General features: G+C 47.0%; 2 protein-coding genes across 2 annotated transcripts in view; one reads left to right on the top strand and one right to left on the bottom strand.

Moving 5' to 3' along the window:
* The window catches only part of LOC143814893 (uncharacterized), a 748,367-nt gene that overhangs the window by 465,951 nt on the left and 260,617 nt on the right, over positions 1-21,799 (bottom strand). The window lies entirely within an intron of this gene.
* Positions 1-21,799, top strand: part of LOC143814894 (uncharacterized) — a 179,068-nt gene that overhangs the window by 128,947 nt on the left and 28,322 nt on the right. Inside the window, exons 6-7 of the mRNA XM_077293562.1 lie at positions 20,543-20,640; positions 20,839-20,929. Of these exons, the coding sequence (XP_077149677.1) occupies positions 20,543-20,640; positions 20,839-20,929 (189 nt within the window). The remainder of the gene's footprint in view (positions 1-20,542; positions 20,641-20,838; positions 20,930-21,799) is intronic.

A 21,799-nucleotide genomic window follows, 5' to 3' on the forward strand; every position in this document is an offset into this window, starting at 1 on the left:
CTGTACAATGCTATTGTGTTGTTCCGATCTGCAGGCAATACAGGAACCTTCCTTCAGTTTCAGGAGGAAGTCATCAAGACCCTAATGTTTGGCACTCAGGAAGGTGAGGGCCCCAGTACTTCTGAATCTGATAGTGGCCGTATTGTCCCAGGTCAATATTTCTCAGGACATGTAACCATGTATAAGTATATAAGGGGACAATACAAATATCTCGCTGAGGATCTGTTTATACCAAGGAAGGTGACGGGCACAAGGGGGCATTCTCTGCGTCTGGAGGAGAGAAGGTTTTTCCACCAACATAGAAGAGGATTCTTTACTGTTAGGGCAGTGAGAATCTGGAATTGCTTGCCTGAGGAGGTGGTGATGGCGAACTCAGTCGAGGGGTTCAAGAGAGGCCTGGATGTCTTCCTGGAGCAGAACAATATTGTATCATACAATTATTAGGTTCTGTAGAAGGACGTAGATCTGGGGATTTATTATGATGGAATATAGGAATATAGGCTGAACTGGATGGACAAATGTCTTTTTTCGGCCTTACTAACTATGTTACTATGTTACTATATGTTCCCCAAACAGAAAAGAAAGGAAGATCACAAAAACGTTGCAGCGTATGCTCCAGGAGGGGAATCCGAAAGGAGACAACTTACCATTGTGAAACCTGCCCTGAGAAACCTGGTCTTTGAATTAAGGATTGCTTCAAGCGAACCACACATCCACAAATTAATAACATTTGTTTTTACCCTGTTGACGCAACACACTTTTATAATCTGATGTACTTTCTATTGATACCCTTGTGAAAATAAAAAAATGGGGCTAGCAGATCATTTTTGTGGAAAAAAAATAGATTTTTTATTTGTTATAAATTTCTGTGAAGCACTGGGTGGGTTCAAAGTGCTCACCACACATCTAGATAAGTTCCTTAGGGGGTCTAGTTTCCAAAATGGTGTCACATGTGGGGGTTTCCACTGTTTAGGGACATCAGGTGCTCTCAAAACACGACATGGCGTCCGATCTCAATTCCAGCCAATTTTGCGTTCAAAAAGTCAAATGGTGCTCCTTCCTTTCGAGCCCTGCCGTGCACCCAAACAGTGGTTTTCTCCCACATATGGAGTATCGGTGTACTAAGAACAAATTGGACAACAACTTTTGTGGTTTATTTTCTCCTGTTACCCTTGGGAAAATAAAAAAAAAATTGGGGCTAAAAATCACTTTTGCGAAGTAAAATGTTCATTTTTTCCTTCCAAGTTGATTCAGTACCTGTGAAGCACGTAAAGGGTTAATAAACTTCTTGAATGTGGTTTTGGGCACCTTGAGGGGTGCAGTTTTTAGAATCGTGTCACGTTTGAGTACTTTATGTCATATAGATCCCTCAAAGTGACTGCAAATGTCCTTAAAAAAATGGTTTTGCAGATTTTGCTGTAAAAATGAGAGATTGCTGGTCAACTTTTAACCCTTATAACTTCTTAACAAAAAAAAATTATGTTTCAAAAATTGTGCTGATGTAAAGTAGACATGTGGGAAATGTTACTTATTAAGTATTTTGTGTGACATATCTCTGTGATTTAAGGGCATAAAAATTAAAATTTGAAAATTTACTAATTTTTCGACAAATTTCTGTTTTTTTCCCCCACAAATAAACGCAGGTAATATCAAAGAAATGTTACCACTCACATGAAGTACAATATGTCACGAGAAAACAATGTCAGAATCACCGGGATCCATTGAAGTTCCAGAGTTATTACCTCATAAAGGGACAGTGGTCAGAATTGAAAAAATTGGCCCAGTTAGAAATGAGAAAACAGGCTTTGGCGAGAAGGGGTTAAATACACCCTATAGTGCCACATGAAGGACACTAGAGGATGCAACTTTATAATATTGAGGACGGTGTGCCGAGCATCGCAGTATGCTCTCCTACCGGGCCTCCTATAAACCCGATAACATGATGCTTCCGGACAGTCACAGTAATGTCAGTGGTCCACGTGGCTACATTACCACTTATGGCGGGAAATCCCTGCGTGCTTATTGGCTGGGAGCTCGAGCATGGCGCTCATCACCTGCGATACTCCAGTAACAAGCTTGTACTGGAGAGCGCTCACTCATCACTAGTGTCTACGTCATTGGGCTGGAGCTAGGAGAGGAATCATCGCATTGTGGGGAACTTCTCGGCCCTTCTGTCCTCTCCTCCTGCCGCTGTCTGAATGGGAACCACGGTGGCTCAGTGGACAGCCCTGGGGTCCTGGGCTCCCCGTGTTTGTGTGGGTTTCCTCCGGGTTCTCCGGTTTCCTCCCACATTCCAAAGACATACTGATAGGGAATGTAGATTGTGAGACAGCGATGATAATGTGTGCAAACTGTAAAGCGCTGCGGAATATGTTAGTGCTATATAAAAATAAAGATTATTATTATTATTATTATTATTATTATTATTATTATTAAATCCAGCTATGCCGCATTCTGTTCACAGCTGTTACCTCACTGTTCACACCGTGCTGAAGGGGTTAATATCCCAACGCACCTGGTAATGGGGAACCTGCACCTACCTCCACCTGCAGAGCCGCCACCACATACACGGCTGCTGTGCGCACAGGACCTGTGATGAGGTCACCGGAGGGGAGGAGTCAGGGGTCACATGATCAGGGCCTCAGCGTGTGCAGGACTCTGCTGTGCTCACAAGTATTCGGCTCGTCCGCTGCTGTTGCCCCTTAAGAACAGGTAAGTTTGGCAGAAGTCACCCGCAAAAAGTAGAACAATTCCCCCATTAAGCGATTGGATTCCAGCAGATCTTTCATGGTGCAATCAAGGGCCTCGACCACTTTCGTGTGCGCCACGGTACATTCATCCCAACAATGGGTTTGCTAGTCTGTAATACTTTAGCTTTTCCTGGGCGCTTAGTGATATTACAGGCGGGAGTTTCCATGAGCGCTAGGGGCAATCCAAAGAGGCTTATTCCGTGTGACAAATCTTTCATCTTCGCCCATAACACCAAAGGCTGGTGGAGCCGGTGCTGGTAAACCTCATTCTATTAGACTTTTACTATTGATGCGTTTGCACCTTTCTTCTAGCGTCAAGAGGACTTTGTAGAATATGTCGGCAAGGCCGGATTACCTCTCCTGGGCACTAAGAATATCTTCACTAAGATGTTTTGTGTATTTTTCCCAAAGTGCACAGGATTTGGAAGGTGCGCAGGTTGTAATTATCATAGCAAACAGGTTTCGAAGTTGGGGTGGAAAGTGAGTGAGGGATGTCTCCTGCAATGTCACATCCCAGTGTGGATCATCTTCCATCAGACCACGCTTTTGGCCTCCCTGTGTTTGTTGGTTCAGTTGTATGTACAAAAGATGCTCGCTTTCCACCTTCGCATACATAACTATGATAAACTTGTGAAAATGTTGCCTACATTGTTGTCTGATCATTATTTGGTAGGCATAGAAGTCCATAGCTGATATTTTTATTGGTCGGCCCAGCACGGTTAGGATCAGTCTATGTGAGATTATAGTGATCGCCATCTTGGCCATTCCACAATATTATAGGTCCTAATAAGGGTCCCCAACCTGTAGCTCAGGAGCCACATGTGGCTCGCGGTCCCATGAATTGTGGCTCGCGGCTGCCTGCCAGCTTGGTGCATTATCTCCATATCTAGCAAACAGGTATGAAGAGCACATCTGAAAATGGTGAATTTTGTCAGCCGCTCTGCACGGAAGAGCAGATCTGGATGCACATAGACTGGTCTTAGGGGGTTAGAGATAATTTAAGTATGGTTTGCTGGAGACTGGATGACAAACCTGTCAGCTGAAGCTGGATGTGACAGTGTCTTGGGAGTGCTTTATAGGAGAATACTAAATGGGGGTATTGCGGGAACCCCTGGATCTTAATATACTTCTTTGGGGTGATTTTTGTGGAAAAGCTTTGGTTAACATTATGTCTGTAATGGGGGCTTTGGTTGCCACTATTGCGAGGGGGCAGGAGCTGAATGTGGCTTGTGACCCTCTCTCAAGGCTGGATGTGGCTCGCGACCCTCTCTCAGAGCTGAATGTGGCTTTCAAGGTCAGAAATGTTGGGGACCTCTGAATATAGGATATTGTAGAGCATCATATGATCTACACTCACTGGCCACTTTATTAGGTACACCTGTCCAACTTCTTGTTAACACTTAATTTCTAATCAGCCAATCACATGGCGGCAACTCAGTGCATTTAGGCATGTAGACCTGGTCAAGACAATCTCCTGCAGTTCAAACCGAGCATCAGTATGGGGAAGAAAGGTGATTTGAGTGCCTTTGAACGTGGCATGGTTGTTGGTGCCAGAAGGGCTGGTCTGAGTATTTCAGAAACTGCTGATCTACTGGGATTTTCACGCACAACCATCTCTAGGGTTTACAGAGAATGGTCCGAAAAAGAAAAAAAATCCAGTGAGCGGCAGTTCTGTGGGCGGAAATGCCTTGTTGATGCCAGAGGTCAGAGGAGAATGGGCAGACTGGTTCGAGCTGATAGAAAGGCAACAGTGACTCAAATCGCCACCCGTTACAACCAAGGTAGGCCTAAGAGCATCTCTGAACGCACAGTGCGTCGAACTTTGAGGCAGATGGGCTACAGCAGCAGAAGACCACACCGGGTACCACTCCTTTCAGCTAAGAACAGGAAACTGAGGCTACAATTTGTACAAGCTCATCGAAATTGGACAGTAGAAGATTGGAAAAACGTTGCTTGGTCTGATGAGTCTCGATTTCTGCTGCGACATTCGGATGGTAGGGTCAGAATTTGGCGTAAACAACATGAAAGCATGGATCCATCCTGCCTTGTATGGAGCATCTTTGGGATGTGCAGCCGACAAATCTGCGGCAACTGTGTGATGCCATCATGTCAATATGGACCAAAATCTCTGAGGAATGCTTCCAGCACCTTGTTGAATCTATGCCACGAAGAATTGAGGCAGTTCTGAAGGCAAAAGGGGTCCAACCCGTTACTAGCATGGTGTACCTAATAAAGTGGCCGGTGAGTGTATATGTTTCCGCAACACGTTGAAGATTTTCCCTTCATCGCTGAATAATTATGTCTCGCCTTAGAAAGTTCCGTCTAACCATTACAATAGCTACTTCATTAACACTGGGAGAATTACATCTCCTTTTGTGCTCACCGACGATGTCTTTGTCTGTCTCAGGCATAGTTTCACAATGTCGATCAGCTTGCATCTGTTCGTCTCCAAAACAGTAAATTTCTAAAAATGTTGGTTCTAGATTTGCTACAGGAAGCATCAAATCTATTTTGTAATATATTTGTCCCTGGACTTTAAAAGTCGACATAAATGCAGCTTCCTTAAGTCCAGCTGTCGTACCAAAGGATGTCATCTGGAAAGACGGATTGTATCTCCTAATAGTTTACAGTAAATGCTTAGGCTCATGAGTTGTTTCTGACATGTATGAAATAAATGGTTCAGGAGGTAGACTTAAAGGTGGCAAACTGACTTCACCATTTGACCAACACATACCAGTCAATTAAAAGTTAAACTTTTTTGCTTGACAATGTTTTCATATTTTGCCCATTTTGCTTATTATGGCTTTAAGATGTGAGTTATAGTCCTGATTTGGGTCGTAGTGAAACGCTTCCAGACTCAAGTCAATCTGCCTGCATCATTTTGACGTCATTCATCTTTTTGTTCAGATGTTTCCACGCCCCTAGATTCAGCCTGTCTCATTCATTTCTCCTGAAGACGACATTCCCTTTGTTCAGATGTTTCTGCATCCCTTGCTTCATCCTGTCTCATCCGTTTTTTTTTCAGGCCAGGACTTGCATTGTTCACTTGTCTCAGCTGTTTGAGACAGTTTGCTTTCTTAGCTCTTGGATTAACTTGCCCAATAGTTGGCCATTTTTTGGGTGACATTTTAAAACACAGTCCTTAGTGTTATGACCCTTAGTAATCACCTCACACTGATCAGAGATCTAATAGGTGAATCTATATATATAAAGCAGAAAATGTGTCACTGCCTCATAATCAGACTGTTGTAGTTGTCCATAGCATCCAATCAGAGCTCAGCTTTCAGTTTACCTCAGGAGCTCCAATGATGAACGATGCACTCTGGTTGCTATAGGTAACCAGAATGCTCTTACAGTGAGGCAGTGAGGGATATATGCGAGGGTCGATATGTGTCCCCCCAGGATGCGAACTGAGTCTTATTAAACCCACTGGAGTGCCTTATGTTCACAGCAGGATGCCTGTGAGTCACAAGGCAAAATAAAAGAAAGTGTGGGTTGGGTTCAAGCAGTGACTCAGTCAGATTCTTAGGAAAACCCATTAAGGGCTTTTATTTTTAGAGGGATTTGCGGGTTTCGTAGTGGGCAAATCCCACTGTCGTCGCCAGGTTTTGAAAGTGGCTCTATGGCCACGATTCCATTTAATTCTGTCGTTTTTGCTTTGGATGTGTCAGTTTGGCGTTTGCAAGTTGGTGTCTCTGTACAATCCAGGTCTGTGTGGACCTAAGACAGAGCCAGGGAACTCAAAGCAGCTGGCCAACCCAAAAGACACGGCGGTGCCATTGTCCACGGCAACAGGTTCTGAGTCCTGGACTCTGTTTACGGAAACCTGTCTGCGATGCGGAGGATATCATTTCTTTGTGTGAGTTTTTTTTCTACATTACAGACATTTTCTTTGAACTTTCCTGTGGTCCCTGCCTATCTGTCACACTACACCTACCCTGCTGCACTACATATGGTTGGAGAATGTGGGCAGTGTGAACTAAGGCATATCCAAAGGTCTCTGCATGTCAGTAATTAAGCCTGCAATGCTACAGCTCAAGCCTGCTGACAAGATGGAGGAAATACTTAAGCAGTTGGCCCTCACGCAGCAGCAGCAGCTGCGGCTTTAGCAGCAACAAACGTAGCAATGGCAGCAGAAGCGGCAGCAGGTGCAGCACCAATTGCAGCAGCACAATCATCATCAGCAGCTGCTGTATCAGCAGCAGCAGAAAACTAATGAGCTGACTCTACAGCAGCTTGCGGCCCTGAGAAAGGCGCCATCACAAGCGACCACCTATCCGTTCTGAGGCCCGGTACAAGGTTTGGTCAGCACTGAGGAAGATGAGTCTTGAGGACAATTTGTAGGCTTTCCTCACCGTGTTTGAGAACACAGCAGAGAGGGAGAGCTTGCCGATGTCCCAGTGGGCTGAAGTAGTGGTCACCTTCCTGACGGGAGATGCCCATAAGGTCTACTTGGACCTCAGTCGGGATGATGCCCTAGAATATGAGAAACTGAGAGGTGAGATCCTTGCCTGACTGGGGGTTAATACGTATGTATGGCCCAACAGGTGTTTCAGTGGTCTTTTGCTGAGTCTCGCCCCGCCAGGTCTCAGACATATGACTTAATGCAGCTGGTAAAAAATGGCTTCAGCTTGAGACCTTAACCCCTTACCAGATGGTGGAGAGGGTGGTGGTCGATCGGCTAGAAAGATCTCTGCCAGCCGCTATTCAGTGTTGGGTGGGCCAAGGGAATCCCGGCACATTAGAACAGGTGGTAAGCCTGATTGAGCAGTGTACGGCCACTCAGGACTTTATATGGGACTCCGCTCCACTACAGTTATCACGTTGGGCCCCGCTAGCCCAGGGGCCTGCAAAAGACCCCGACCCCCTGCTGAAGCCAACCAGGACCGAGCCTGTACTGAGGGGGTACCCCGAAGTGAGAGTGACAAGGGACCCGTTTCCCCTAAATTGGGCGCGAGGTCCAGTCATGCCCAGCTATTAAGTGTTGGCGGTGCCAAGGGCCAGGACATGTGGCTGCCAACTGCTCCCTGACAGCTGAACCTATGGACTGCGGGTATACTTGCCGTATGTCGATGTATGCCCATGTCGTTTTCACCGCAGATCCATTCGTCCCAGCGAGTGAACCACATCTGTGCCAGGTGCGCGACAACGGACACCAGGCCGAGGCCCTTCTGGACTCAGGGAGCCTAGGGACACTTGTGCATGAGTCAATAATCTCGGGCTTAGAACCCACTTGGAAAAATGTGGGCGTTGTGTGTATACATGGTGAACTCCGCGAATACGCGACAGTGAAATTCTCATTTATTATGCCCAGTGGGGATTAAACATGTGGTAGAGGTAGTGAATACCCTTCCTTATGGGTCTGTGCTGGGAAGGGATTTGCCCTTCTTTTGGTCTCTGTGCAAAAATAAAATTAACCCTTCCAGGGTAAATGTTATTCCGGGTGCAGAACCCAAAGATCCTGAGTCAGGGATACCTGTCATAGTGGTTTCCAACCTAGGGACCGAGTGTATCCCCGATAGGTTTCCCCTAGAGCTATTGGCAGGAGAGGTCGAGGAGACACCGTTGATCCCTGAGCTGGAAGTGTACCCTGGTACGTTTGGGACAGCTCAGCTCCAGGATCCCAGGCACAGGAAAGGATAATCGAGATAACTGGGGTGGCTCAGCAACCGGGTGCAGAGACGGTGTTCCCACATATGGCGATCAACCAGGAGTTACTATACAGGGTTGATAAAATCTGGGGCGAGGTCGTAGAGCAACTGGTAGTGCTGGGTTTTCACCTGCGAGACTCGGCCGTATCTCGCGTATGTGTGATCCCGGCCTAAGTCTGTCTACATTTTCCATGGAGAGGTGTGTGCACATATCAGTGATGATTTACCCACGCTCTAACATCACACTAGCAGCCGGGCAGGCCAGCATCTCCAAAGTATATAAGGAGAGGTCGGGCCAAGTGTTCAGCTTGGACACCCAATAATTAAAGGAAACTGAAGCGTCAGAAAGCATGCACGTATGGTCACTTAAGTACCCCTTGACCATGTTCTGCAACTTCTCTCTCCTTGGCATTGTTACAGGCACAGATAGTGTGGTGCCCCAGGGTCCTGGTCATCACAGTAGCATTGCTTTCCTCACAGGGAGAGTGATGTTACGCTTGAAGGCAAGAAGGGATAACTGTAACCAGGTACCACAAACATGCAACACATTCACACTCCAGGCTACCAAGGCGAGCTTTTGATCCTATTTACTTGGTGACTCCCTATATATATGTGTATATATATATATATATATATATATATATATATATATATATCTGGTAGTCTGTAGGGAAGGTCAGAACAGTTCTTGCCAGGAAACAGACTGGATCAGTCTGAGGCAGAAGCGGGTTTACGGAGCTGTGTAGCTGCAGTGCAGCAGTTTCTGGAAAGAGACATTCAGAAAGCCGAATACATTGCAGTGAACATGCAGGAGAGCAAAGCACAGGAGAGGATACCAGGGGGAGACCAGCCCCAAGCAGGCTGTCTCCTTCTGAGGCGCATAGACCAGTAGCCGGAACACCGAGGATCATAAGGCTCTCCACGACTTGCATCAGAGATCGGCAGGACAGCTGAACTCTGCATTCCCTGTCCACCTTAGTACCCAGGAGGCACAGTGACACCCTTAGAGGCTGGGGCATGATAGAGTCCCTATAAACCGCCCCAAGTCACCAGTCATGCTGGTCGTGTTCTATCCTATACGGGGGAGAGAGAGAGAACACCTGTGAGGACCTTATGTGAAGCCATAGGCAGTAAGGGACTACAACACCACGGCACTAGAGGAAGGCTAAGATTGCCACCTAGATAAGGGGACTCCTAACTTGCCTCCAAGCCGGCTGGACCCTGCCAGCCCTGTGATCTGGTGCTCTGGACTGTGGCTGCCTGAAGTCGACAATAAACCAGGTAAAGAGACTGCAACCCTGTGTCCTCGTTCTTTACTGCACCATTCACCATCTTCCATCTACACACCGGGAGCGCTGGGGATACATTTCACCTGTGGGAGGTTATACCATCTAGCTGCCATAACATCACCCCAGAGGACCCCTTAAAGCAGCGTCGGTCCCCACTGACCGAATACCACAGGTGGCGTCATGAACATAAACTTTATTCCCCTTAAAGACCTTTCACTTTTACATGGGCGCCCAGGGCCACGGAACAGGTCGCCACCGTGACATCCTCCTGTGAACCGCAGGACCCGGTACAGAGTACCCCATGGCCCTGGCGAGCGACTCAATAGCCCTTGCTGTGGTGCTGGTTTATTGAGCATTGCCCTATTTGTGCACATTTTCCCCCCACCTTTGTTGGACCTGGTGTTCGTGTCTCTCCCCATTATCCCTTGGTGTTGAAAACAGCCACTACCTCTGGCACCAGCATTGTCTCAGGGTGATGTCTTCAGCAACTGATCTACAATGACTCTCGAACAATTCCATTGTAAACCTCTTTGGTGACTCTAAAAGGAGAGAAGGGAATTTCTCCTTGTACCGCAGATCGAGAAAGGTGTTCAACCAGACACTTACACATGAACTGTGCCTTGTGAGCTAAGCTGCAAAAAGGCAAATGTTCTGTGTGCCCCAACAGTAAGAACAATACCCATCCTCTCCTCACGCTGACTCGCCTCCTCCTCCACCTGCTCCTCTCCAGTCCATCCAGGCTGCACAGACATGAAACTTGGGTTGGGTGTCCCCTCTGTAGCATTAGGAGTCCCATAGGTAGCACAGAAAAACAAGTCCTCCCCCTCCTCATCTTCCTTCTCATGACCCAATGTTGCCTCAGAATATTGGCTGGGTAGTATCACCCATTGTGAAATCTGGCTCCATACCAACATGCTGGGCACTCAAAGCTTCCTCTTTGAGATTATGCAGTGACTGTTTCAAGAGACATAGCAGCGGGATGGTTATGCTGATAATAGCCTGATCACCACTCACGAGGTTGGTGCAGTACTCAAAGTTCTCAAGAACCTCACAAATGTCAGCGATCCACACCCACTCAACAGTTGTTATGTGTGGTGGCTGACAGTCTGGCGGGCATGTTGAAGCTGGTATTCAGCTACTGCCCTCTGCTGCTCACTAATCCTCGCCAACATATGATAGGTTGGGTTCCACCACGTGAGCAGGTCGCAAATGAGTCGGTGACTTGGCAAACTCAAGTGCTTTTTGCAGCGCTGCAAGACCAGCAAAAGCGGTAAAGGAATGTAGGAAATGGGCACTAATACGGTGCACCTCCTCAAGTAAATACGGCAAGGCAGGGTAACTTTTCAGAAAATTCTGAACAACTAGGTTCAGCACCTGAGCCCTGCATGGCACATGTACCAGCTTGTCGACCTTTAAAGCCGCCACCAGGTTACGCCCATTATTGCAGACGACCAGACCGGGTTAGAGGTGCAGCGGGGAGAGCCACTGATCGGTCTGTTGTTTTAAAGCTTGCCACAGCTCTGCTGCTATGTGTTATTTATGACCTAAACAGATCAGCTTCAGCAGAGCGTGTTCCCGCTTTGCCACTGCGCTGCTGCACAGGTCCCTGCTTGGCAGTGATGGGGAGGGTGCTTCAGCAGTGGATGAGGAGCAGGAGAAGGGGAGAGAGGATGAGGAATGTGAAGATGCGGAAACCCTGACAGAAGTTGGACCCGCTATTCTTGGCGTGGGTAGGATGTGTGATGTTCCAGTTTGAGCCTTTGTCCCACCCTCCACCAGATTCACCGAGTGTGCTGTGATAGAAATGTATCGTCCCTGTCCACAGCAACTTGTCCAGGTGTCTGTTGCTAGATGGACCATCCCAGTTACAGCGTTTTGGTGAGAGCACGGTTCAGATTGTTTAACGCATGTTTGTGTAACGCAGGGACGGCACACCGGGCAAAATAGTGGGGGAAATGGAATGGTGCATGCTTGGTAGCAGGTAATAGGAAATTTTTGGACTACTGATTTCCATAGGGCACTAACCGCCTTTTAAGTGGACTAATGTGGACAGCAGAAGGCAGGCTGTGACTGTAAGGAGGAAGACCAGACTGTGGGTATCTGTGCCAGACCGGGTCCGGAGCTGCTGAGGCTGCGTCCCATGTTGTCCGGGGAAAGGCAAAAAGGCCCAGACAGGTTTCCTGACCTGGAAGCTGGGGGCGCGGTTATAAGTAAAAGCACGCGCAGTGCTCGGGCAGTTTCCCGCTGGCAGTGACAGAGGCAAGGTATGTGCACAGCGGGCTCTGAGGGGCGCGCAGCCGGGCTGCAACGACACGCGGCCGATCCTTTGTCGGGACCCTGCTGGAGCCCATCGCAGTAATAAGGAAAGAGCCGGTAGCCCTGTTCAGCTAAGCACTGCACGCCAGCCTAAGATCCAGGGCAGAGTTCAGGACTGTTCGTTGATGCCCTCTTCGTCGGACCGTGGTCTGCAGGACCTCGTTGGAGAAACATCACGCCAGCTGCTGTCGGCACCAGTCTTGGCAGGAACAGGCAGCACGCAGCACAGAGAGAGAAAAGTGCAGCGCCCCCAGTAGCTGGCAGAGAGCGAGGTGCTATGTGCTTCGTGAACCTGAGTACAGCGCACGTGCCGCAAAAAGAGAATCGGGTTCTGGACAGACGTTCTCAGCCAGGGGGGGCTCTGATCGAGCTGCGGCCTTGTTTGCTCTGGCCGCATATGTTCATGGACTAGGGGCTCAGTGGAAGGTACCGGAGACTGACCGCTGCCGCCAGAAGACAGATACCTGTTGCCTACAGGACCTTCTTGTTCAAGCACCGCGCCAGCCGTTGTTAGCGCTATTGACTCCCTTGCAGCATTCACAAGAACTGCCGTTATCTGATTCATTGTTCTTTTACTCTGTATATCCTTTACAATTGGACTGTTATTCTCCCCATTTAACCCTTCATTTCCCTTCGAGGAGTTAGCCACCTGTTAAATTAAAACTGTTTTATTTGTTAACCATTGCTCTGCCTTCTGTCTGACACTGCATCCTGCTACCTGCTTACATGACCACAAAAACAGCGGGGAAAATGGTCTGGTGCGGGCTTGGTAGCAGGCAGTAGGAAATGTTTGGACTACTGCTTTGCGTAGGGGATTTAACGCCTTTTTAAGTGGACTAATGTGGACAGCAGAAGCCAAGCTCTGACCCCCAAAACAGTGAGGAAAATAGATCAGAGCTTAAAAAAAAAGCAGCAGTAAATGCTAGGACTCTGTGTGCTGGAAAAATATTGCTTTGCCTCTAACAAGAGCTGTTTTAAGATGGACCCTGGAAGAAAACTTTACCCTCCCCCTACCTAATACACAATCTCTCTCTCCCTGGACTCTGACTTTGTTGTGTGTCTTCAGCTCTGAAAAGAGCTATTTTTTGGTGGTATTATGGAGCTAGTGACGGCTCCTTTAAACTGTCCCTGCTCGATATCTCTCTCTCCCTACTCTACACAGACCTAGTATACACTGCAGATAGCCCTGAAAAGGGCTTTTGATTTATCAAGAGGCCTAAGGCTGTGTGCGCACATTGCGGATTGGTGCGCGGATTTTTCCGCACTTTTTTTCAAAATCCGCAGGTAAACCGCACTGCGGATTACCCGTGGATTTGCCAACGATTTACCGCGGTTTTTGTGCGGATTCCACCTGCGGTTTTAAACTTGTGGATTCCTATTGAGGAGCAGGTGTAAACCGCTGTGGAATCCGCACAAAGAATTGACTTCCTCGGAAAAAACACCGCTGCGTTTCCGCACGTTTTTTTCCGCAGCATGTGCACTGCGGATTTTGTTTTCCATACGTTTACATAGTACTGTACAACGTATGGAAAACAGCTGCAGATCCGCAACGTCAAATCCGCTGCGGATTCGCAGCAAAATCCGCAACGTGTGTACATAGCCTCAAGACTCGCCCTAGCAGCTGAGCGATCTCTCCCTATGCTTGTAGAATGCAGGCTCCGGATGCAATGTGCACAAAATGGTGGCGGCAGGGCTTAAATAGACCCTATGACGCTGGGCAATCAGCCAATCACAGTAATGCCACAACCAAGATGTCTGCGGCATTACTGTTGTAACACCCCTTTAGGGCTACCACGGTACACTGGGTGTTATGGGGGGTCTCACCTCTCCAGGGTGCAGTGCCTCCACCCGAATCTTGATTGGAACTCTCTCTGGGACTGCAGAAGGACTATTATCTTCTGCCAGGGGCTGACTCGGGAAGCCCCTGCCACACTCAGTACACACTCACAGGGATCAGGAGTAAAACAGTTTAACAGGTTTATTGCTATGCAGCATAAATCAGATGGATTTAAAAGAATAACATGCAATACAAGTAACTGTGCTCTGTCAAAGTCATGTACACATCACACACTAATTCTACTTCAACTCTGCAAGTATAACGTAGCAGGTTTTTTTGTTTCTTCCGGTTTAATTCAGTCCAAACGTTGGAGCCCAGTTGCCGCAGATGTTGGCGCGCAAATTAGAACAGTTTGTGCGCTTAGATGAATATTAATGGCAATAGTCTGGGCTGTAGTGTAATCACTGTAAATAGCGCTGGTAGGACCACAAGTCTCAGAAGGGCACTCACTGTGCATCTCCAACGGCCGGATTTAGTCCTTTATACGGTGGGAGTGCCGGCAGAACTCTCCAAGTTCTTGATGTAACTTGCTCCAGAGGATAAAAAAAAGCCACGCTCTCTCCAGCAGCGCTGGTATATCCGAGGGGAGAGCAACACTGCAGCGTAGAGGGATGCAAGTCCGCCGTGCTCAGTCTCACAGCAAGTTGCCACGCTCTTTTCTTTCTCTGATCTCTTGCTTTCACTTTCTGCCCAGCTCCTCCCTCCAAGTCCCTCCTCATCCAATCCAGGCTGTGTCATCTGACTGAAACAAGGGTCCCTGGGAATTGTAGTCCACTGCAGCTCAGGGGAAAATCTGCTAATCTGTAGGTCCCTGTTTAACAGCAGCTGCAAAGCTCTTCTTAGTGTCTGTAAGTCCCAGTATACCAGTAGCTGCCCTGACAGTTCCCAGTGCAGGTGTTACACTGTGATTGGTTAAGAAGCCCAGCATGTTTAGTGGCTGCAAAGGAGGTGCCAAAACTGCACAGCGGAACATCTGAATATAGCGAGGCGGGTACACAAATACTCGCAATGTAACGAGTAACCCGAATACTGTATTATCTGTGCGAATAGTAACGAATACACTCACTCATCACTAGTTGCTGCCTTACTTGATGTTCGCTATTCGAGAGGTACTGCAGACCTCCACGGGATTTTCACCCTTTGAGCTACTGTACGGCAGACATCCTGGGCGTCTGCTGCACATAGTCAAAGAGACGTCGGAGCAGGAACCTATGCCACATAAGAGTGTGATAGAGCACATGGCCAGTATGCAGGACCGGATTGCAGTGGTCATGCCTATAGTGAAAGAGCATTTGGTGGATGCTCAGTCAGCGCAGAGCCGCGTATAACAAAAAAGCCACGGTACGCTCTTTTAAAGCGGGACTTTTTAGTTTTGGGTTTTAGTCTTGGTACCCATCGTCGAAAGCATGCTTATGGTCAAGAGGCAAGGGCCATATGAAATTCAGCAAAAAGTGTGGGAAGTGAACTAGAGAGTTTACCAGCCTGGGAAAAGAAAACCTGAACAGTTGTATCATGTCAATCTGTTGAAAGCGTGGAAAGACCGGGAGTGTATGCTAACGGATGCGACTCCAGACATATCATCTGGGGACCTCCGAAATTAGCCTGGGCGGAAGCCGAGTGAGAGGTAAAGATAGGAGACACTCTCTTGAAATGGCAGTGTCGAGAGCTGCAGAAATTAGTATAAGAGAATACAGATGTATTCTCGGAAACACCGGGACGTATACCTGTCATCCTGACCGTAATCCCATAGAAAACTTATGGAGGGAGTTGAAGCTCCGAGTAGCGAAGCGACGGCCTCAAAATCTTAATGATTAAGAGATGATCTGCAAAGAGGAGTGGAGCAAAATTCCTCCTGACATGTGCGCAAACCTCATCATCAGCTACAGAAACGTCTGACTGCTGGGCTTACCAACAAGGGTTTTACCACCAAGTATTAAGTCTTTTTTGTCAGAGGGATCAAATACTTATTTCTCACTGCAAAATGAAAATACATTTATATAATTTATACAATGTGGATTTTCTAGATTTTATATCATAAAAAGTAGCCTCACCAAAACCTTGTTAAATGACAAACGCACTAGCAGGATGCAGCAGGCCCCCCGCTGATAAAGGCTGGAGCAGCACAGGTATAAGCTACTGATGAGAACCACCCACTCACCTAAATAATGAAGGGGTTGGCTGCCTAGTAGCAAAATTGCACACAGATAGGGCTTGCATAAGACGCTATTCACACAGGTAAGTTTGATGCACAGTGTCTGGATAACAGCCTATTGATCACGCCCATAGTATTAGCAGGCTGGCTGTCCAGCACTATATATATTCACCACAAGGTGTTTTTTTTTTAGTTTCTCCATGTAAGTGATATTCTGGATTTTACTTTTGATATTCAATCTCTCAATGTTAAAATTAACCTTCCCTTAAAATTATAAGCTTTGTCAGTGGGTAAACTTACAAAATCAGCAAGGGATCAAGTAATTATTCCCTTCACTGTATTTAAGGCACCTCGGAGTGACTGGGCTAGCCCCATTGTGCTAATCCCAAAGCCGGACGGATCATTACTGTTCTGTAATAACTTCCGCAAATTGATTGAGGTGTCGAAGTTCGACCTTTATGCTATGCCTTGGGTGGACGAGCTGATAGAGCGACTAGGGCCGGCCCAGTACTTTACCATGCTCGATCTGACCAAGGGTTACTGGCAGGTACCTCTCGCCAAGTTAGCAAAAGAGAAGACCGCCTTCATAACCTGATATATCTATCACAATAAATGAATTCACACTTTCCCCTGTCCCGGTAATCTGCTGCCTTGGAGTAACCCTGGACTCTGCCCTGTCCTTTAAACCGCACATCCAAGCTCTCGCCATCTCCTGTCGCCTCCAGCTCAAAAATATTTCAAGAACCTATCCTTTCCTCAACCCTCGCTCTATCAAAATGCTTGTGTATGCCCTAATCATCTCCCGCCTCGACTACTGCAATATCGTCCTCTGTGGCCTACCTTCTAACACTCTCGCACCCCTCCAGTCCATCCTGAACTCTGCTGCCCGACTAATTAATCTCACTCCTCACTACACTCCTGCTTCCCCTCTTTGCAAATCCCTTCATTGGCTCCCAATTTCCCAGTGTATCCAGTTTAAACTAATAACACTGACCTACAAAGCCATCCATAACCTTTCTCCTCCGTATATTTCCGAACTAATCTCTCAACTAATCTCTCAATATCTTCCCTCACGTAATTTCTGGTCCTCCCAAGACCTCCTTCTCTCCTCCATCCTTATTCGCTCCTCACCCAATCGCCTCCAAGACTTCTCCCTAATATCCCCCATCATCTGGAATTCTGTGCCCCAACTGGTTATCCACCACATTTGGATCCTTCAAACGGAACTTGAAAACCCTTCTCTTCCAAAAAGCTTACAACCTGTAATGACCACATGGCCACCTCAACACCATTGGAGCTACTGCAACCCTCAACCTACTGTCTCCTTCCCCATAATCCTGTAGAAGGTCAGCCAGCAAGGGCAGGGTCCTCTTCTCTCTATACCAGTCTGCCATTGTTAGTTTTGTTTAGTGTAAGTGATATTTGTATTTTGATGTAACCCCGTCTAATGTACAGCACCATGGAATTAATGGTGCTATATAAATAAATAATAACACCAAAGGGTCTGTACCACTATGTCATCCTGCCCTTTGGACTACATGGGGACCCAGCCACGTTCCAGAGCCTGATGAACAAAGTGCTAGAACCCCATCAGAAGTATGAATCAGTGTACTTGGATGACATCATAATCTTTAGTACGGACTGGCATTCCCACTTGTCCCAGGTTCAGGCAGTGGTAGATTGGCTCAGAGCCGCAGGCTTGACGGCGAATCCCAAGAAATGTGCAATAGTGTATGAAGAAGGCCAGTACTTAGGATACGTGATCGGCCGTGGGGATATCAAATACCAAATAAGTAAAATTGAAGCCATACAGAACTGGCCCGACCTGTTACTGCCAAACAGGTAAAAGCGTTTGTCAGCATCGTTGGGTATTTCTGGAGGTTTATACCTAAATTCTCTGGGAGAACAACACCCCTAACCGACCTCCTAAAGGGAAAGTCATGGTGCGGTGGAAGCCTATCAGTCTATGAAGGTGGCACTATGCGGACAGCCCATCCTCATCAGCCCCAACTTCAAGAGAGACTTTGTTGTGAAGACAGATGCCTCTAACGTTGGCTTAGGAGTGGTCCTTTTGCAGGAGGTGAATGGAGAGGAACATCCGGTCACCTACCTAAGTAGGAAACTCACTCCGGCCAAGAAAAAATATAGTACAGTGGAGAAGGAGTGCCTGACCATTAATTGGGCCTTGGAGTCCCTACGCTATTATTTGCTCAGTTGACCGCTTCGCCTGGTGACAGATCATTCACCCTTGGTCTGGATAAGAAATTGCCAAGGAGAGGAATGCTTGAGTCACCCGATGGTTCCTGTCTCTGAAAAAACTTCAATTTCACCATGGAACAGGGAAGGTGCAAGGGAATGCGGATGCCCTGTCATGGTTCAACTCCACAAGTTTGAACAGAAGTGGGGATCATATGCGAGTGTTGATATGTGTACCCCAGGATGCGAACTGAGTCTTATTAAACCCACTGAAGTGCCTTATGTTCACAGTAGGACGCCTGTGAATCACAATGCAAAATAAAAGAATGTGTGGGTTGGGTCCAAGCAGTGACTCGGTCAGATTCTTAGGAAAACCTGTTAGGCTACGTTCACATTTGCGTTGTGCGCCGCAGCGTCGGCGCCGCAACGCACAACGCAAACAAAAACGCAGCAAAACGCATGCACAACGCTGCGTTTTGCGCCGCATGCGTCCTTTTTTTCATTGATTTTGGACGCAGCAAAAATGCAACTTGCTGCGTCCTCTGCGCCCGGACGCGGGCGCCGCAGGGACGCATGCGGCGCAAAACGCAAGTGCGACGAATGTCCATGCGCCCCCATGTTAAATATAGGGGCGCATGACGCATGCGGCGACGCTGCGGTGCCCGACGCTGCGGCGCAGACCGCAAATGTGAACTTAGACTTAACTGCTTTTATTTTTAGAGGGACTTGCAGGTTTGGTAGTGGGCAAATCCCTCTCTCCACGCCCGGTTTTAAAAGTGGCTCTATGGCCATGATTCCATTTAATTCTGTCAGTTTTGCTTTGGATGTGTCAGGTTAGAGTTTGCAAGTTGCAGAGCAGGTGTCTATGTGCAACCCAGGTCTGTCTGGAGCGAACACAGAGCCAGAAAACTCAAGGCGCTGACGCACCCAAAAGACACAGCGATGCCATTGTCCACGGCAACGGGTTCTGAGTCCTGGACTGTGTTTACGGAAGCCCGGCTGAGATCCGGAGGACATATTTCCTTTGTGTGAGTTTTTTTGGACATTAAAGAGATTTGCTTTGAACTTTCCTGTGGTCCCTGCCTATAAGTCGCACTGCACCTACCCCGCTGCACTGCAGGCAATACACAGTTTCTTCTGCGACAGAACGGCTTATCATGTTGCCCCACCTTAGCGACTATATTGTTACTGGCCCTTTAAGAGTGACTCTTTGGGTGCTGTCCCGCTAAATCTTTAGGACCTCTTGGGCAACAACTGTGGTTTTGCATACAACACACAGACACCCATTTTCTCCTTTATTTCTACAGAGCCTAAATGTGGTGGGCCAAATCTCGTGAAGGAAGGACATTTTGAGTTTTAATGTTTGCAGTATTTTTAGTCTGGTGTTAGACGGGCCTTGCAATATTTCCCTAAAACCAGGTGAAAAATGTGATTTTCTATTCCACAGGCTACCACACAGATTTTTCTGCTTCCTATTTAGATGTAAAAAAGAAAACTAAATCCTGTAAAATAATAAATCTCCTCATATGTTTCCTTATTATCTCCAGTAATTGTATTATTACAGGATTCTTCTGATGTTACATCGGCTCATCTTCTCATTCAGGTCTCTACAATATCGGATCCTCTCAGTGAAGATCTTCTACAGAAGAGGATTTTCCTGATTTACCCATCACAGATGGATATGGACAGAGACAAGATGGCGGAGAGGATATTACACCTCACCCTAGAGATCCTCTTCCGGCTTACTGGAGAGGTGAGAGATTCTGATGACGTCACATTACATCATTCTTATCTATGGGAATAACAGATGGACAGAACTGGAGAGGTGAGGACTCTGGAAATGTCTGTAGTGAGATTTATTAATGTGTCTCTCCATTACCAGGATTACACAGTGGTGAAGAAGACCTCTAGTGATCGCTGTCAGGACCCTATGTCTGAGGGATGGGGAAGACCCCTGATCCCAATCACGGGGCCTCCACCTCACCCCCTGATCCATGAGGACATCAGTGACCAGAAGATCCTAGAACTCACCTACAAGATGATTGAGCTGCTGACTGGAGAGGTGACACTGCTGGGAATGCTGGGACATTATACAGTAACACTATGAAGGGATCGGGGGATGACGGTATCATTGTATGTGTCAGGTTCCTATAAGGTGTCAGGATGTCGCTGTCTATTTCTCCATGGAGGAGTGGGCGTATTTAGAAGGACACAGAGATCTGTACAAGAACGTCATAATGGAGGTTCCCCAGCCCCTCACATCTCCAGGTAATAGACAGGACTAAATACACACGGCCTATAATTATCTGTATGTAAAGAATGAATTCAGTCCCTGTATGTGTTCCCTCCAGATCTATCCAGTAAGAGGACAACACCAGAGAGATGTCCCCGTCCTCTTCTTCCACAGGACTGTAACCAAGAAGATCCCAGTGCTCCTCAGGACCATCAGGTAGATGGAGAGAAGGTGTCAGGAGATCTCCCCTATTATGTGTAGACGCCGGTGAAGGTCTTGTGCTCAGTCTTGTTTTATCCTCCAGTATTATATGTTTTATACTTGTGTGATGAGAACGGTGGAGATGGCAGGATTAGAGCTGATCATAGATGGGACTTCTCCATCTGTCGGTGACTTTTACAATATTTGTTTCAGGGTGAAGATCTGACCCATAATAATACTACAGAGACATATGTGAGGGGGGATGAGTGGTGTAAAGAGGAGATTCCTACATATGGCTACCCAGGTGAGTAGTAACCACTAACTGCAGAGAAGTCACAGATTCTTCTCATCACCGGCTGTGGCTGCTTTATCGGTGGTGTAGTGCGGCCGTATCACAATCGTGTGATCTCCATTTTACCTCTAGACCTCAACATTCTCCTCCACCCAAAACTGTTCAAATGACTTTGTGTATTGAAAGTTCTTTTCTACAACCAGGAAGTTCCATCTATCCACTGTAATTAGAAGATACTGACTGTTACCTGCGCAGATGTATAAGAGAAAGCGGAGGGTAATGATGCTGGTGGCTTCCTAGATCCCTGAGATCTTATCGGATGAATCTCCCTTCTCTCCTTTCTGTGCTGCTGAATGTTCTCATATGGTCCTTACGAGACCAAGTCCCATCTATCAGGGCAAACTTCACTTTTATGATCGACAATATTAAATGTGCAGTGAGGCCAAGTGTGAATTTCTGTACAATAACAGAGTTTCCCTTTATCCTGACTATTCAATTTGTATTAAAACCAACTAACTTCAAACAGGATTGCGATAATCTACATAAAACCCATCACACCGGTGCCATGATAGATCTCTGAGCTGTGCGCAGCTGATGGCTGTAATATACACTATCTTCCAAATTATTATACAAATGACATTTTTCTCTGATTTTCCTAAATGGTTGGTGCAAATGACAGTCAGTCTAATAAAAGTCATCACCTCAATAAACCTCCCAAAGATAACAGTATAATCTCCAAAAAAGCTTTCCTTTAATTAGAATCACCTGGAAAACTAATTATCACGTGTTTAAGATTGATTTCAGTGATACATTGAGCCCTGAGACACAATACCATCCACGAGTTTATTTGAAAAACAAAACAATTAAATCTTTATCACACTT

This window comes from Ranitomeya variabilis, chromosome 3, assembly GCF_051348905.1.
Source record: "Ranitomeya variabilis isolate aRanVar5 chromosome 3, aRanVar5.hap1, whole genome shotgun sequence".
NCBI classification, from domain to species: domain Eukaryota; kingdom Metazoa; phylum Chordata; class Amphibia; order Anura; family Dendrobatidae; genus Ranitomeya; species Ranitomeya variabilis.